We start from the raw sequence: 18,087 nt of genomic DNA, 5'->3' as shown, positions 1-18,087 counted from the left end.
TTTATTTAGCGAAGAAGCCATACTCTTTAGACCCTGGGTGTTGGATTTGTGAAGAGTACTTTTGAACTTCGGTCCATTTACAAAGATGAAGCATTTTTCTGTTGTACCTTACCCCTACCTAAGGATAAGTTGACCAGTGCAGTGTAAAGAATGAGAAAATCTTGTTTTTCTTCTTTTTATGTTTTGAGAAGCCAGATCAAGAATAACTTAATTCAGGTGTTACCTTGTGGTAAACTGCTTTTTATTTTTATTCTTAACAGTACATTCTTTCGGGCTCTGATGACTTCAATTTGTATATGTGGAGGATTCCTCCAGATCCAGAAGCAGGTAAGTTTTTATTATTATTATTTTAGAAATTTGGGTTTGGGTGAGGAATGTGTCTGACATACTAGTCTGCATTTTGAATAATTGCTATTTTCACTCAGCCACTATTCTAGAATTATTTGAATGAAACCTATCAGGGTAGTAATAGGTAATGCTATGGGAATCTGTGATATAGTAATTTTCTTCTTCTTTCTGTTCCAATGTAACTATCATCTAAATCCTCTAGAGGAGCTATGGCTGGAGGCAGAGTCAGTGTTTTCTCCCTTCTGTCTGCCAACTTTGCTTCTAAGCTTAACTGAGCTCACTGAACTACGTAAGGTCTTGCTAAGAAATTTCATCCCAGTAATACTTAACATCTTGCTAAGAAACTTCATCCCAGGAAGAAGCTTGCAGCATAAAATGTTTCTGGGTTTCCAAACTGATCCTTACAGTTCCAGTACATAGACCTGTTTTGTACAGTGCACCTGTCTTCTCTTGTGACTTTCCTCCCACCCCAAAACCTCACACTGAATTCTAGTACAAAGCAGTTATTCTCTTGGACTTTCTGAGTGGAGAACTGCTGTCGCTGGTAGAAATTATTGACCATTCTGAAGGTGGGGCAGACATGTTAAGAAAGTAACTGTAGCAAAATCTGTGTAAAAGAATTGGAGAGATGATGTTGAGTAAAGAAAAGCAACAGCCTGGGCTGTAACAGTAGCATTGCAAACGCTGCTCTTGTTCAATGCTTGATTTTATACCATCCAGTAATATGTAGAGTTTGCCTATACAACATCATCCATTATTACCTCTGGGCTGTACAATGTCAGCATCTCTAAAATGTCAGAGTGGTGTTGTATTTTCACTAAATCTCTAAGCAAATCTACTGTTTCTATTTTGAATGACTTTCACAATTTAAATCGTACATCTTAGTGGTATTAAGGACAACCAAGTGTTATTTCATGATTTTGAGGTACTCTAGCGATAGTGAGAGCAAATTGCAATCTGTCTTGGAGATGAAGTGAAAAGGTCTTGTTTTGTTTTGAAAGGCCATTCATCACCACTGTTTAATTGAAGCTAAGAGGGTGATTTGCTTCTTAAAGGTTTGGTTACCGGTAGAGTTTTGAGTAAAATGTCACTTGAATCTTGGATTGGTTATTCAGTGAACATTTGGTGTTGCAGTCCGGAAGTTCTGAAGATGGTCCTGTTAAAAATGCCTGTTTCTTGGCCTAGTGTTTTTTATTATAAGTTTTGTAGAAACATTTCCTCTGCTCAGCTTTTAATTTGTCTGGTTCTCTTTTTGTTTTGTTATACTTTTATTAATTATGGAATTGCCTTCTCTTTAAAACAAAAGTTACATAAGTTTTAATATTATTTATCAGTAAATTTCCATTTGAGCGCTGTAGAATGACATTTGTTGCTTGTTACTGTACTTGTCCTGACTGCATTTATTAAATTAAGACGTTTGTGTTTGTCTGGCTGTAATGCTCCCGATTATATTCTTTTCCAGATAACTGCAGATTGCAAACTTTTTATCTGGGATCTTTGCAGAGCAGTAGCTAGAATTACTTCAAAACAATGTCATGTGTGTTTCAGTCAGCTTTTTTTGTTTCTGATTCTTGTAACTTGAGGAAGGGTGTCAGTAAACTTGCAACATTTCAGTTACAAAATTAATTACTTCATGTCAATTGCCTTCAGTACTTGCCTAATGGAATTGAAAGATCTTGTAGTAGGAACCTGCATGTCTTAGAGAACTGCTCGATTTACATGAGATTTATTGGAAGATTTGAAAAGGCTCATGAGCTTTGTTTTGATAGACACATAAATTCTGTTTTCATGGCAAATAACACATTACCCACCCCAATCACTTGCGATAGTCTTGCTGAAGCTCTTCTTCACTCAGCTCTTGAAGGGTTGTGCCTGTTTTGATTGTGATGAAATGTCCTCTTCAAAATCTGATCCCGTGGTTCGTAATAGTTGATCTATAGAGTTTGCTCTGCTTCCTCCTTGGAAAAGAAGTCTTGCTATCAGGTGTGGAGAGCCTAGAAACCTCCAGCTTCAGAGGAACACTCCTTATTCTCGTGTTCTAGCTTAGATTACAAACATATTTGGGTCTGCAATATTAAGGGGTAGAATGTGGTTTTTCATTTAAATATTTCACAAACGGGACAGGATGATATAATGTCCTGATGGTCGCCGTTTTATATAAAAGTAGTGCCCCAAGTGATGTCTGTCTTTCCAGTTGAATTAAGACACTGTTACTATAAATATTTATGGTACAACTCCATTAAACTATATCATTTATCAGTAAAAAAAAAAACAACTTATTTTCAAGCATAAATCTTTTTAGAGACTTTCTCCTTAGGGACAACTCTGAAACAGATCCCTTTGGTTATGCTCAGGTGTAGTTACTATTTGCTATCTAAAGGTTAGCAATATTACTAGAGAGAGATAAGGAATGGAAAGAAACACACCAGTCAAACAACTGCAAGTTTATTCCATGTTGGAGGAATCCAGTTACCTGCTTTGTAAATTTGCCTGAAAAATTGAACAACTTCTGCCTTTTTTTAATTTTATTTTTTATGTTTTATTTTATTATTATTATTATTTTGCAAATAATTTCAATTCAGAGTTGCCATACCAGTAGGCTGCTTTGAGTTGTTCTCCTCAGATTGAGATTCCTCCAGTGGTTTTGTTCAGACTGGTTTTTTAAGACAGGATTTATGTGAAAACTGGGGAGGAGGAAAAGATATTCCCTAAGCTGCTTAGGAGGCTCTTCTGTTGAAGAGTCTTGCTGACTGTCTCTACAAGTTGAGGTTGTTTTAAACAGGCCAGGACTTTCAGTGCCAAAAGAGGAGTTGCTTTTAAATCATCTTTTGTCCTTATTTAAAAACAGAGTACTTTGTTAGTTATTCCACTTCCTTCTCCATCCACGATTGCTTCAGAAGTAATTGCCAGTTGTTTGGTAAGTGTGTTAGCCAACTTCCTCTTTAAAGCACTTATTCCATTTTCTTCAGAGGCGAAGATTCTAGCAAAATATATACATTGGCCTGGTAGAAGAAAAGCAGTCCTGAGTTTCCATGACATTTATCTGACTTAAAGGCAAGCTAGAAGTGAGAAGTGACCTGTTCAGCAAGCTTGTTAAACAGCACAAACACTTCAGGCAGTATTAGAACAGACTCCCATAAACATAGTCTCTTGGTAAAGAATCTCTGTTCAAGACAGAGCCTGGCGTATCTTGTGGAGTAATGGAGGGCTTGGTAGGGCTTTATATTCCTCACTCGTTACTCTGAATCATCTTTGTAATTCAGAGCTTTTCTCTCTTGCTTTTGAAATACTCCTCTAAGATGCTGTGTGAGGTGCGTGATATTTAGTTGTGACTGCAAAAAGGCAGTCTGCAATCCTTCAGTTTACATTGTCAGGCTCTTATCAGACTTTGCAAAAAACTTTACTAAATCAGAACTACAAACTGATTCAAGACCTCTTTTTAATTCTGTCTTTGACTGCAACTGCTAGCAAGAAAGGGCCCAATATTGTGGTACGGTTACTAAACTAATTGCATGAACTTTCAGCAAAACTGATGCAATTTTTCTTCCCTTTTTCTTGGTCATTGTAAACGCAGACTGCTCTTTAGATTGAAGAGTTCAGCAACAGATCTTTTAATAAAAACAGTTGAATAGGGCTGTCTCGTTGGAGACAGCTCGTGGTTTCAGCTTCCTGAGTTGCAGGCTGACAGATGAAGATGAATAATAAATGATTAGTTACTTCATAATGTCTTGTTATTCTTGAGATTTTATGTATGTGCTCACTTAGGGTCAGTTTTCTGACCTCACTCACAGGGGAGAATACCCCGGAAACTTGTGTTTTGTTTTTTTTTTTTCTTTAATTTCAATAAAAATGTGTTTATTTGTGAGCAGTGGTCTTGGGATCATTTTGCTTTTAGGACTGTAGTTTGTTTCTTCCTTCAGGTCAGTGCTGACAGTAGTGTTCTATGGGACATTTATGCAGTGATTGCAGCAAGCCTGTGGTGGGGCAGAACCACAGTAGTCATCTCTCTTAGATAAGGAAAGGGATCAGAATGGGAAGGTTGTGCCAAGGTTCGTTTTTATTGTAAATCTGTCTTTTGCTTTCACACTGTTGCTTGTCTCTGCCAGCAACAACAGTAGGACAGCTGGTATAGATAAGGTATGGATACTGATACAAAAGTAGGGACAAAACAGATGTTCAAAAATAGCCTCTACTGCTACAGCTTTGCATGTATTCTTTAGATGTTTAAATGTGATTTTTTTAATTTATTTTTTGCTTTTGGAAGGTGAGGTGCAGTAGGGATTGCCTGGAAAGGCAGGCTGCCCAAGGTGGTGGCTGACACCAACCCACCACTCCATGTGCTTTCACTGATCCTTTCACCTAGCCTGAGCGGTGGTGGGAAGGTGATGAAGGTGACAGGCTGCAGCTGGTGTTGGAGCTGCTTTCTTATGGAGAGATGCAGCCTTTTATTTTCTACAGGAGCAGCAGGAGTGCTAAGCCAGACTTCCCTGGTGCCTCCCCCAAACCATCCCTGACCTTGCTGAAACAGGTTCTCAGCTAGCCCTTGTTCTCACCCTGTCTTTGGTGTGACCAAAGCCAGTTCTGTCTCTGCTGCTGAGAAACCTCAAGTTTGTTCTGGTTGCTACTACAGATGGAATCAGGATCCTGGTTCTGCTAGAGGAGATGTTGCAGGAACCTGTGCTTTCAGGACAGCAGTGTTTGTGTTTAAGCTTCACTACAGACAGGTCTGAGGAGCAAAGCCATCTGCTGGCATGACTGTACAAAACAAAATGGGGGGTTTGCAAGTGACCAGGGACTTTTTAAGGGCTATAAGCATAATCAGCTGCTCCAATGGCAGAGGTCTTGTACGCTGGGAATATTTGTTTGTTTGTTTGGCTGGTGCAAGAACGTGAAGCAATGTCAAAGTTCTTCAGCATGCAGCAGTGCTGTTGCTCTCTCCCATGAGCACATCGTGACCTCATAGGATTCAAATGTGGGGTTGCGGCCTATGGTCTAAATGTGTCCTGTATTGTTATTAATGAAAACCAAATTATTTTTAAGTTAGATTTTTACTGTAGTGCCAAGTACTACAGTCAAATGGCATGCTGTGGCACACTGGCAGCAGCTGGTTTTTCTCAGAAGCTTTCAGCGCTTTGAGTAATTCACAAGGCGTGTATGAAGTTATGCATTACTCTATGGAGCATCTTTCTACCTTATATGAACAACCAGCAGGGCTGCTTTTGCAGTGTCCTAGATAGAAAGGACTTCTTTTTAATGAGGTCATTTAATTCCTCTGTTACAGTGAAGATTGTTCCTTATCCCAGAAAATTCTCCAGTGCTTTGAATTGTTAAAAATATTTGTAGCATAGCAGCTTCCATTACTGTAAAGACTGTTTCACGTTCTTAGGGGATTTCTGCACTAGGGTGCTCTTTGTAATATTCACTTCTCTCTTTTTCTTATTCTCCAAGTAGTTTCTTCAATTGTTTATTTGGTTTAAATACTGCTGTGCATTGTGAATCTTAGGCATGGGGAGTCAGGTTGCTGCCCACATAGCTTGCTCTCACTCGTTTCACTAGTGTGTGCTTGTTGTTTGTTTTTAATTAGTTGGTGTGTACCATCAAGCATGTTTCTTAAACTGAGAGCATCAGCTCATTTTCATAAATATGCAAAGCTGCATAAATTATTAGAGTTTCATTAGCATAAAATTTAAAACACAAATAATAAAGCAAGTCAATATGTAATCCCTTTGATAACTTAGAACATACCCACTGATTTCAAGGCATTGTACTACTGTTTCCGTCTATATTGTAGCATGTAGATATGCCTTGGCGTTACCACCATCTTGTCAAACGTGTGTAGAAGAAGGAGCTTTTAAAAATGTACATTTAAAGATGTATGCTTCAAATTTAATCTTCAACAAGTGGTTTGTTCCGGCTGGTCAAATAGCACAATAGGATATTATTTAGAGAATTTCTTGAGACTTTGTATTGCTTCAGAGTGTCGACTTATGTGGTGTAGGAAAAGAGGGATTTCCTTGATGTTTTGCTTTGTGCATCACATAAAAACAAAAAAGCATCGACTAGCTGAGCTAGAACACTAAATAACTAGTCAAAATTGTCTTTAAGCATAGCAATTCTTGGGAAGTATTGCCAGACCAGCTCCTGTATTTCCATCCCCGCTCCCAGTGGTTAGGAAGTTAAAATGTTCTAAAATCTGCATGAATAATCAGCCTGTGAAGAATTTTAAAGTAAATAAATTATTAATAACAACACGTCAGCTATATCTATGGCTTCTGCATAAATACTGCATATACAAACGTGTAACTAAGGATATAAAAGCTGTCATGCTAACCTGGCTGCAGGACCTGTGCATGCCACTAAATTTAGAAACTAACCCTTGCTCCACCCCCAACAAACTTCAAAAACAAAAGCTGAGATTTGTTGGGATAGTAGAAGTGAAACCAGCCAAGTAAAAACACCATTTTAAAGTGAAGACAGCAGCACCAATTTCATTAATGCTGTTCTGGTTGTTGCACCACTTTAACCAGCCTGATTCACATGACGGCTTGAAAGCAATTGAGATGTTGCTTTGCAGCATGGATAGACAGGAGCATCTGAACTAATACTCTCAGGAGTGTGTTTTGCATTTTAGATGGTTCTGTGGGAAGCTGGGAATTGTATTTGATGATCCTTATGGGTCTTTTCCAGCTCTGAATATACTATGATATTGGAAGGTGGCATCAGGAATTTGAGTGGCCAACCTCAACATTCAGATGCATTTTATTTTCCATTTATTTATTTACTTTTGCCAGCTGACATAAGCTGGCCGTACTCACAGTGTGGGATGGCTAGAAGATGAATGGCTGCAGCTCAGTCTCTGCTGAGCCTGGACTATTTGAGAGACCAGGGGCATTCCAGACAAGTTTGAACATGAGCTTGTCGGCCACAGAGATACTCATGTAATAGGCTATCAGCTCCTCTGAGCTACTATAATTCGGAGGGTCCACTGAGAGGAAAGAGAAGGCAGCTTTGCATTAAGCAGTGACTTAGAGATATCACTGAGGTTTGTAGGAGTTGGTAGAGCATCAGGCAAAGGAATTCTCCAAAATGAGGTGCTGGGGCAGTCTCTTACATTCAGCACAAAGATTACTGGGGCCTTGCTGGAGTCAGTGCTTTGTATTTTAAATAATTGAAACCTTTCAGACTACTGGAAAAGGCAGACTGCTAAGCTTTGTGATTCCACTAATCACAAAGCTCATGGGGACTTTTCCTGTAATTGGCAGTTAGTTGTTTTAAGGGGCTTTGTGGAGAAGTTCAATTGAGTTCACTCTAAAAGGAGTGAAGCATGTTCTAGGACTGTGCTGTATCTGATTTTACTATTAACAGCTTGAAAGGAATCATCTTTAATTTAGGGAACTTCAGTACTAAAAGCAGAAAGCTTTGGAGTTCAGTCACACTGATTGAATGTGGAAAAAGGCCCAAGGAGAGCCGTGTTCTAGATGTGGCATGCTGTGTACTCTTCATCCAGTGCTCTTCATAAACATTTGAAGTTTCAGAGGACAGTTCTGACATTAAATAACTGCTAATACTGTCCTACTAGGTAAATAATCATGGGTCAATTCACAGCGCTTGATGGTTCCACAAGAGGCCAATGACTAACTTAGAAATGCAGTCCAAGTTAAGGATGCCCTAAATTTGTATTTCATTTCTGTTATGGTTCTTTCTTTGCTCATTGTTCCTCTAACTTCTGAATTTTCTGTAAGTGTCTCATTGGGTGTATTTGTTGTTTCCTGCTGAATTCAGGCAGCTTAGAGTCCATGGTTGATTAAAACTTATTTTCAGCATTACTTACAGGTTTGGAAACATTTCTTGAGCAAATTGTCTCTTTGGTCCCAAGGCCTTCTTTCCTGGAACGTTTGTCTGCTAGGTCAAGATAAACACATTGAGAACTGGACTTAATGTAACCATGTACAGTTGGCTTGATAGATGCAATTGGATTGACAACTATGATTTGTCTGGAAAGAATGCTGTGGGAGTAGGGCAACTTGCCATCAGCCACAAATGTGGTCATGAACGTCTGTTGGGATGAGTGGAATGAAAGGTTGTGAGGAATCTGAAAGAAAGGAAAAGAAAATTAAAAGAGCCCAAGATAACATTTAATGAACTATTGCAGGTAGCTCAGTCTCAGGGCAATTCTGGTGAATGCATCTTGATGTTAACTGGAATCATCTTGCTTTCCAGCTACTTGAATTTTAAATCAGCCTTTATTTTGTAGACAGAGTTGATGCATCAAGTTTTATTTGTTTTGTTTTTGACTTGATCATCATCTCTCTTCATCTCTCTTTCCTTTTCAGGTATGTTATCTTTCTGTCTTGAAGCGTGATGATACTGCAGTTTGATCTGCAAAAAATGATCTGAGCAAATAGATCTTTACAGCTTTTGGAAAGTTTTCTGTTTGCAGACAGATCTGAGATTATTAGGTGTTGGGTGACTCCTCATTTCTGAATCCTTATCCCAGTTCATACTCATCAGTCTGATATTTTGAGTATTGTTATGAGTGGAAGGCAGGGGTACCTCTAAGATGAAAGGAGGAGATGGATGTAAGCTCCAGTTCTTTGTCATTTATGTAACCTAAGAAATAGAAAGGTCTAGCTGTAATGTGGTAATTCAGGCTAGTAGTCCTAAAATTGATACCCCTAAACTCTTATCCATTGGACAAGGGTCAGTTATGAATGCAGTGAATTGCTAATATAAAAAAAATACAGCTATTACAAAATCAATTTCTTTTATTGTCTCTGCTTCGCATTCACAAGTTGAGTAGTGTCATGCCTTAGGCAGTATGGTTTCATAAAGTACGTATGCTGTTCTTATTCATACACTTGTCATGTTGGGTCAGAAACCTTTATTGTTTGTTTAGATGGCTGAACTAAAGCTAACTTCCAAGTCCTAATTTACAGGAAGGATGCCTTTCATCAAACTTGCAGCTTTTCATAGGGGTATTACTCATAAAATTGGAATTCTGCAGCCAGGACGGGCCTTAAGTATTGCAGAAAGCTGAAGCACATTGTCAAATATAATGGCTTTGTATGATTATAAATGAAAGCAATATGGACATGTAATTATTAATTTTGGTTGTTTTTGTATTTCCCCTAGGTGGCATTGGCAGGGTTGTCAATGGTGCCTTTATGGTATTGAAAGGTCATCGGTCAATTGTAAACCAAGTCCGGTTTAATCCTCACACTTACATGATCTGTTCCTCTGGTGTTGAAAAGATTATAAAGGTAAGATTAGTTGTCAGTAAACATGTTCTTGTACTAATTCAGAAAGAAGTGTTATGTTTTGCTCAAATCCTTCAGATAATTCTTTTCCCCACCCCCCCCGTCTTCTCATTATGTTCTTTTCTAAGGTGGTATGTCTCATTTGCCTGGTTAAGATAATGTGAATGTTTTATTGCGTTTTTTTCGACTTAAAACCACTCTTCAGTTTTGAAGGTTTTAGAGGTAAGAGATCAGGATTTCATGAGTTTGTACCTCAAAAAAGAACTTCTTTTTCCCAGCTTCATTCTTTGTTTCTGAAGTACCATACAAAGTTTGGTCACAGCCACAATACGTGATCTTTTAATACTTCTGGTACTGTGTGTGGAAAATGTAATGCACTCTCTCTGAGTGGTATAGTTGAGCCTTAGCATAGCCTGAACTTAGTCCAGCTGCTGCTTCAGGGACACCTGTAATTTTTGTGCACACCTCTGCACTAGATCACTTCAACAATAAAGTTCTGTGGCTTCCAGACACTGTGTATGTTCTGTGAATGATACAACAACTTACTGTATTTTTAGAAAGCTTGTCTTGTTATATGAAATGCAAAGAGATGGCAAAGTCTGTTAGGCTCTGGATGTTTCTTTTTTCCTTGGAGAAAGACAGCCAATAGTGTGGGAGCAAGGCAGATTTTTTCCTTTTTTGTTTTTGACAGTAGAGGTTGAAGGTGGAGAGACAGGGGATTATGATACAGTAATGCACTTTGCATTCTGCTGCTCTAGAGATTATGCTATAGAAATTATATAAATTATTTGTCTGTCAGTGATAGGAAAGAAACCAGGATGCTTTATTTTTAAGTAGCATTATAACCAGTGCTGCTTTACACATTTGTTGAGTGTTTTCATAAAGATCTTTCCTGCATACGGCTATAAATGAGGTGGTTTACATCTCAATAATAACAAATTCTTTAGTCGGCTACAAGTTGATGGGATGAACTTGTCCTGAGAAGGAATGATCTGCAACATACAGACCAGAACTGTCCCTGATTCCTTAGGACTGTGGCCCACTGACTGCTACACCACTTGTTTTACAGCCTTTGGTATCTGATCCTAGTTCATCTTCTCTGTCTTCTACTGGGCACTTTAGTCTGCTTTTCTAGATTTGTATGCAAATATCTTGATCATAAATCTACCGAATATGGGCTCTGAATAAAAGTGCACTGAATAAGTGTAGCAGCTCACTGACCTTTCCATTTCCAAGCAGTCGATCTGCCACTGTTTAAAAGCAGTTTGGCCAGAGGAATTTATTTGCTTTGGGAACTTGATTCATGCAGCCTGAAGCCTTTCTTTTGGATTTTTAGATCTGCTGACCCTTCACCCTGTGGATCCTTCCTGCATGAGTGTGCTTAGACTATTGGATTAGCATTGGTATAAACATCCCCTGTGCTGCTTTTGTGTACTTCTGCCAGGGCTTTGTTTTTGCTGCTTGTTTTTTTGTATTTTTTTTTTTTTTGCTTTGCTTTGTTGCTTTTTTATTTTTTTGCCTTGTGATTAAAAGGCCAGTTTGACTGAGAATCCTGTCACAGGTTGTGTAACTCTTTGAAAGGCATCTCTGCTTGAATGCCTCCTTAAAGGGGAATGCCTGTTCTGTCACAGTGTGAGCAATGGAACTTGCGTGGCTGCCTTGAGCAACTCAACTCCTTGGACAATGTAAACTAGAGAAAAGTTAAGGGAAAGGTGTATGAAGTTTGATGGAGGCAGAACTTCTTACCCTTTGGTGTATTTTGTGCCCTCTTTGGTGATCAGATTGTTTTAAGGCTCCTGTCATGTGGATCAGACGAGACTTTACTGCTTACAGCATTGTCTTAGTAAACAGCATTTTGTAGGTGGCTGGGTGCTGCTGGTTTCTTCTCCATTTCAGCTCCTTCTACAGATAGATTATAGGATGGTATCAGCCACTAGCAATAGGGAAAATCTAGATGACCGAGTTAGGTGTTTCTGCTTTGGCAGGGGCTTTGGACTAGGTGATCTTTTGAGGTCCCTTCCAATCTCTGACATTCTGTGATTCTGTGGAAGAAAAACAGGAAAAATGGCGCCAGCAGTTCTGAGAGGCTGCTGGGTCTGCCTGGCACAGTAATGCAGGAGCAGGCTGAGGAGGAGGACCTTGAGGGAGCAGAGGAAAGTGTGACTGCAAAATGTGGATGGATTGAGGAGTGAGGGAGAAAGGAGAACACTTGAGAGGGGAAAATAAATGAGTTAAGGTGGTGGTGACTGGCAGGAAGGTGAAGGAAGTGATGAATTGAACACCTGAGAAAGGCAACTGGATGAGCAGTGGAAGAAGTTTACTACAACCAGTGCTATTTACTGCATTGAAAGCAGCTGAGCACACAAGTCCTTCCTGTGTATGGCTGTCTTTCCCCCGCACAGATGCTTCAAGTGCTTGCCTCTAGAAGTGGAGAAGATGAGAGGAAGAGCCATACATAGAAACTGCAGCTAATATGTCTTTGTTTTAATCAACTCCTTCAGAAGTGTCTGCCCTTCAGGTGTCTTCTAAAAATCCCTGGAATTAAATCTTAAGAGAACTTCATAGTGATTCTCTAATTCTTCCATTCCCTCTGTTTTAGAAACTGTGATGAATTAGAATGTGGATGCAAGTGGTTGGTTTGTCTGAGCCCTAAATTTTTAGACTAGTTGGCCTAATTTTAGTACTTGTAGAAGTGAAGAACTGATAGCACCAGCATCAAGGCATGATACAGACAAGCCATTCAATAATGCCGTGCGCTTCTGCCAACACACTTGCTATTTTAATGCTGATTGCAAATGAGATACAAATTCATCTCAAGCCTAGCCTCACTGAAATTGATAGTATTCACAAGAATGATTTTGACCTTTTTGGTAATGGTTTTTGCTTTATTTTAATCTTGTTTTAAGGCACCTGCAGGAATATAATTAACTCAGTAGCTTAAGATTTGATTTCTGCCAGTAATGAGAATACAGTGGTTCATCTGGAGTGTGTATATGTTCAAATGAGACTTCAGAAACCTAAAATGAGATTCAGAAACTCATTAATAAAGGAGAATTAAGCCTTGACTCCAGATGTGTTTTGGACACATCGACCCAGCTGAATTGTTCATTGTCCTCCATTTCAGAGACCTGAACCTCAGAAACACAGTGTGAGAAAGCACAGCTGTGTACTAAAATTAACACCTTGCAGCAAGCATTTATTACTATGGCTAAGCAACACAAAATAGGAAGAAAATACCTCTTTTTTCCTCAGCTTGGTGTAAGACACTGGGATGTGCTGGCAGAAAAATGAATTTCATTACAGAAGGAATAAATGAGACATTCCCTGTAATATGTGGGGCTTAGAGGTGGGCCACAGGGAACTATGAAGTTAGAAGACAGTTCCAGAAAAGATAAAATGGATAAAGCTATATGGATTTTTAGCAATAGATACTGTTTTGTGTTGGAAACAGAATACTTTGTAACAGTAGTTTTGAGGACAAGTGTTACAGGACCCATTTGTTTAACAATCATCAGTATGTCAGAGATAGCAAAGTCTATCTGCCCTTGTTGCTATGGTGACAGATGAATGTCACAGTATCTAACTGCCTTTGCCTAATCAGATAATCTAGTATAGCTGGGTTTAATTGTTCTCATGCTAACAACGTAACTACTTCTTTTAAAATTTGGGGTTTTGCCACCACAGAATTAAAGAAGTTAAAAGATGCTTTCTGAAGCATCTCTGTCAAAGTAGAGAACTAGTTTCATACTCTGTTTCTGTTATTGTTCCTATTTTTGTATCTGTACTTGGGGCATCGGTGACTAATGTTCAGCTCCTTAATCCTCTGACAAGGGAAGAACTTCTTGATAAGATAGTTGCTTCAGTGGGATGATCTGCCAACTGATTTTTTTCTCACTTCTTCACATTCTTCTCTGATGTGGCATCAGTCAGGGGATAAGAAGAAGGTTCCACTTACAAAGAAGCACATTTCAGGTACCATAGAGAGCTTTGGACAAGTTGCTGTCAATTTAAAGGCTTCCCAGTTTTGCTGAGGCAAGATGCTTAGCCTGAAGTCTTTCTGGGACTCCGGAAGGTCCTTCTGATCTCTCACTGCAAAATGTCTATTCAGCAGGGAGCTGGATCTCCAGTGGCATCTGATCCTGTAAGAAAAGGCATTCATGGGGACAAATCCTGAATTCCATGACTTCTCTTTTTTTTATATACTGCCTCTTGAGAGGAGGGAAAAGCCCTGCTGTGGACTCTTGTTTTTATATATGTCTTTTCAGTATTTAGATTTATCTTTTCTGATGCTTGTTGAGTGAGGAGGAAGATCTGGTGGTAATAACAAGGATGTGAAATCTCTATGTTCACTTCAAATACTACTTTTTTTAATGATGCTGAATTGGATGGCAAAACTTATTCAGAGCAATCGTTTTATGAAACCTAGTGATCAGTCTAGTACCATTAGGTCTGTCTATTTGAGGAAGGAAAATGCCTGTCTGTGCTTTACAAGAAGGCACGTGTTTCCTAAATACAAAAAGGGGTCCCATTTACTTGCTGAAATGGCTGAGTTGGGGAGAATTTTAAAATACAGATTACCTTTGCCTCCTAAATTTGACTGCGCTGAATAATTGGCTACAAGATTATTTTGTTTATTTTATACTAAAGGTATTAGGTCTTGCTGTTCACTATTGAACAGCTGTGGATACAGAATTACTGGCAGCCTCGTGGCATCTTTTAGAGTGCTTGTCATGCTGATATATGTTGCAAATGTTAACTGTGCATCTTTAAAATGAGGGTGATTATCCCATTTACAGAAGCAAAATACTGTTTTTGTTAGTGTTTTTTTTCTTCTCGAAACAAAAGTTTTCTGATTTCTATTGGGAAAAGATATGGACTTTTTTGCCAAGCTCTATTCCAGAATACCAACCTAATGTAGACAGCAGGCACAGGAAGGTTTGTCCTGAATTTGTTAGCAAGGTGAAAACCAAAGCGTGACTGAAATCAGATATTTTATCAGAACTTTAAGGCAGTTTTGTGGATAAGCTACGCCTGCACTGTTGTGGTCAGTTGAGCAGTGATCTAGAGGAAGGGTGGTAGTAGTTGTCCAAATGAGTGTTTTTATCATATTGCCCTGAATCTATGAATAAAACTGAGAAATGTAAGAAGAACCATTATAGTGTTGGCTTTAGATTAGCATCTTCTTAAGGATGTTGATGGATTTTCTCTTGGGTCAGAAATATTCTTCTTTTTTCCTTGACACTCTGAACACTGAGAGGAGGATCAGTCAAGGTTGCTGATATAGGTGAAATCATTTCATTTTGCAACCTTACTACCTCTGCCCACTTCAACAGTAGCTTTCGTTAAAACTCCTCTTTACCTTTCCCCACTAAACCTGCTGCTGCTGCATCTTGAGAAGCTGCTGGAGGCTTTCTTCCCTTCACAACTGTTCTCTAAAGGGAGTAGTGCAAGCCAACTTTCTGCCTCCGTGTATTCAGCACCCTGCCTGTTTATCAGGTGTGTCTGACTGTGGAGCTGGATGAAGTGTTGTTCTACATCACTGGCATAAGCAACTCTAGTTTCCTGGGAAACAAGTGCCTTCATTAGTGCTAACACTATATTGTAGGCAACAAACTATTCTTACAGTTAGTGAGTAAGCATCACCTATCACATAAAAATAGAGTCCTGCAATTTGGGAGAAATTATTACATGCTAAAGTATTGAAATGGTAGATGCAGTGAGGTTTCTGGATGGGTGCATTAGATGCAGGAAAAACAAATTTGCGAAGGAAGAAAACACCTCTGGAATACTTGCCAGCAGGGGTTTAAAGGGTAAACATTAGCAACAATAGTAGAAATTCAGCAACTTGCAGTTGTTCGTAGTGTTTGCTGTACTGCCCTATTTCAGGTGCTTCAGTAGTTTATGAATTCAGAGCCATGTGTTTTGCTTTTTATTTTCTGTTACAGATCTGGAGTCCGTATAAGCAGCCTGATTGCACGGGGGATCTAGATGGTAGAATTGAGGATGATTCACGTTGCCTCTACACACATGAAGAGTACATCAGTCTTGTGTTGAACAGTGGTAGTGGTTTGTCGCATGATTATGCCAACCAGTCGGTCCAGGAGGACCCACGGATGATGGCCTTTTTTGACTCCTTGGTACGCCGTGAGATTGAGGGCTGGAGTTCTGACTCGGACAGTGACCTCAGTGAGAGCACCATCCTGCAGCTCCACGCGGGAGTAAGCGAACGCTCTGCTTACAGCGAGTCGGAGTCCTCCGCCTCTTTGCATCACTCCCCACCACATGTGGCTGAAGAGTCTGCAGAAACTGCCTACAACTTAAGGGCCTTAAGATCAGCTGAATCCCCCTCGGGCAGAGAAGACATGGCTTCCCGTCAGCAGAGGCTCTCAGCACTGAGGAAGTATCAGGATAAACGTCTGCTGGCCCTCTCCAATGAGTCTGACTCTGATGACAATACCTGTGAGGCAGAATTGGACACAGACCTCTTCCCAAGGCCGCGATCCCCGAGTCCCGAGGAGAACGAATCTAGCAGTTCCAGCAGCAGCAGCAGTACAGAAGATGAAGAGGAACTGAATGAACGACGTACGTCTATGAGACAACGCAATGCGCTGAGACGCCGACAGAAGGTGCAAAAGGAGGAAAGGACTAGTACTAACACAGAGAATGTGACCCCCTACATAGGTGAGGATATATATGATTACCCTCAGATCAAAGTAGATGATCTTTCTTCTTCTCCAGCGTCTTCGCCGGAAAGGAATTCAGCCAACAAAGAAGTTCTCAAAGAAAGGACCTCTCCTTGTTCGGACAGTGAATCAGTGGAGAGAAAGATTTATAAAGCCTACAAATGGCTGCATTATTCTTACATATCGTATTCAGCTAATAAAGATGGCGAATCCTCCAGAGGAGATGCGGTGAATGATGAAGGGAAACCAGGAACTAGTGGAAGGCACAGTACAGCACACGCACTAAGTAAGGAAGATGCTAGGAACTTGAGTTCAGCAGTTTCTCAAGGTTCCCCTGTTCTTTCTACTGAAAGCCACAACAAAGAAACTTTAAAAGAATGCGGTTTGATAGAAAATTCTAGTAATGGTCAAAGTCATGAATGTGACAATCAGCGGCGGATGGAAGGTCAAGAAAATGCATCTGAAGACACTACCAGCGGAGGTGCGGAGCGTTCTTTTGAGACTAAAAAGCTCAATGGAAAAGCTAACTGCAAAGGGCTAAATAGTTGTACTGAAGAAGCTTGCATTCAGACTGCAGGACTTGTGGAACAGAAAAATAGTCAGAACTGTCAACCAGCGTCAAGCCATCACTCACTGGTCCCTCCGTTCTCCGCTGTTGCCATCTGCAGCTTGTCAGGTCACTGCTCCAGAAACCAGACTGATGACGGTGAGGAGAGGAGCCTCGACGCTTCCTGCGTTAACCACAATAACGGCCACTTGCATCTTCGCCCTTCATGCTTCAGCAATGGACAGAGTTTTGGAGAACAGGAGGCTGTGATTCAAGGACTACAGGCGCACTCAAATGCTGATAATGGCAACCTTGAACAAATGGGTGTGCCCTTGCACAAAGACTGCTGCTTGTCTGAAATGGACTCCAACAGCTACAGTGCGAGCACAAGAGAGGATACTTCTGACTTGCATCCTGCAGGCAGTGAGAGCGCTCAGTCTCGTGGAGGACTGAAAAGACACAGAGCGGAGCTGGAAGATGCAGATTCAGAGAAATCATCCTTAGAAAAGAAGTTAAAAACATGATAAATGCAAATGTCTGTCGTAGTGTGCACTCTATCAAAAAAAAAAAAAAAAAAGAAAGAAAGAAAAAGGAAAGTATTAAAGGCACATAGAGCTTGGATCTGAAACATTGCGTTTGATTCTCCATTTCATTCTTCAGTGGGTCTGTTTTAGATTGCCAATGGTTCATGCTGTATAAAAATCCGACTTACTCCTTAATGAGACTGAGTCTAGTGTACCCATACAAGGTTCTGTTTAAAGTAAATCCTTATTAAGACGGTTGACTGAATTATTCTTGTGTGAACATGTGTCTTTTGTTCAACCAGCCAACCACGATGACTGCTTTAAGTTTTAATTGTTCTTCTTAGAAGGAATTTTTCCATTCTGACACTTCTTACACGTTACAGTCTGAAGAGTGATCGAGTTAGATCACATTGGTGGTAGCTTGGGGTGTGTTTCCTGTTGAGGAAAACAAGGAATAAAGCTTTCTGACCTCTTTATTCTACTTCAGAAGCTGAAGAACTGCAGCCCTTAGGGTGGATGTTTTCACAGCTTCCTAATACCTTGAGAGATGATACTTCATAAAGCCCTCACGTCTGATACAGTTCAGTGACTTTTTTTTTTTTTTATGCTAACAGATAAGCTATAGGAAATGAGCTCCTTTCCAAAATCAACTTTAGACTGTTCCCATGGTGACATTCAATTTTGTGGGCTTTTTTAAAGAAAATAACAGAACAGCACAGTGCTATCAC

The 18,087-nt window shown here is 39.8% G+C and overlaps 1 protein-coding gene across 2 annotated transcripts in view; it reads left to right on the top strand.

Moving 5' to 3' along the window:
• DCAF5 (DDB1 and CUL4 associated factor 5) overlaps window positions 1–17,618 on the top strand; it is a 62,393-nt gene extending 44,775 nt beyond the window's left edge. For both annotated transcript variants that reach the window (XM_072337481.1, XM_072337482.1), the window contains exons 7-9: window positions 261–327; window positions 9,481–9,608; window positions 15,551–17,618. In XM_072337481.1, coding sequence (XP_072193582.1) covers window positions 261–327; window positions 9,481–9,608; window positions 15,551–17,359 — 2,004 coding nt within the window. In that variant the 3' untranslated portion in view covers window positions 17,360–17,618. The remainder of the gene's footprint in view (window positions 1–260; window positions 328–9,480; window positions 9,609–15,550) is intronic.
• The last annotated feature ends 469 nt before the right edge of the window (window positions 17,619–18,087 follow it).

The sequence above is a fragment of the Excalfactoria chinensis genome, chromosome 5, assembly GCF_039878825.1.
Source record: "Excalfactoria chinensis isolate bCotChi1 chromosome 5, bCotChi1.hap2, whole genome shotgun sequence".
In the NCBI taxonomy this organism is placed as follows: domain Eukaryota; kingdom Metazoa; phylum Chordata; class Aves; order Galliformes; family Phasianidae; genus Excalfactoria; species Excalfactoria chinensis.
The sequence above is the reverse complement of the archived record's forward strand: the minus strand, read 5'-3'. Positions and strand labels throughout refer to the sequence as shown.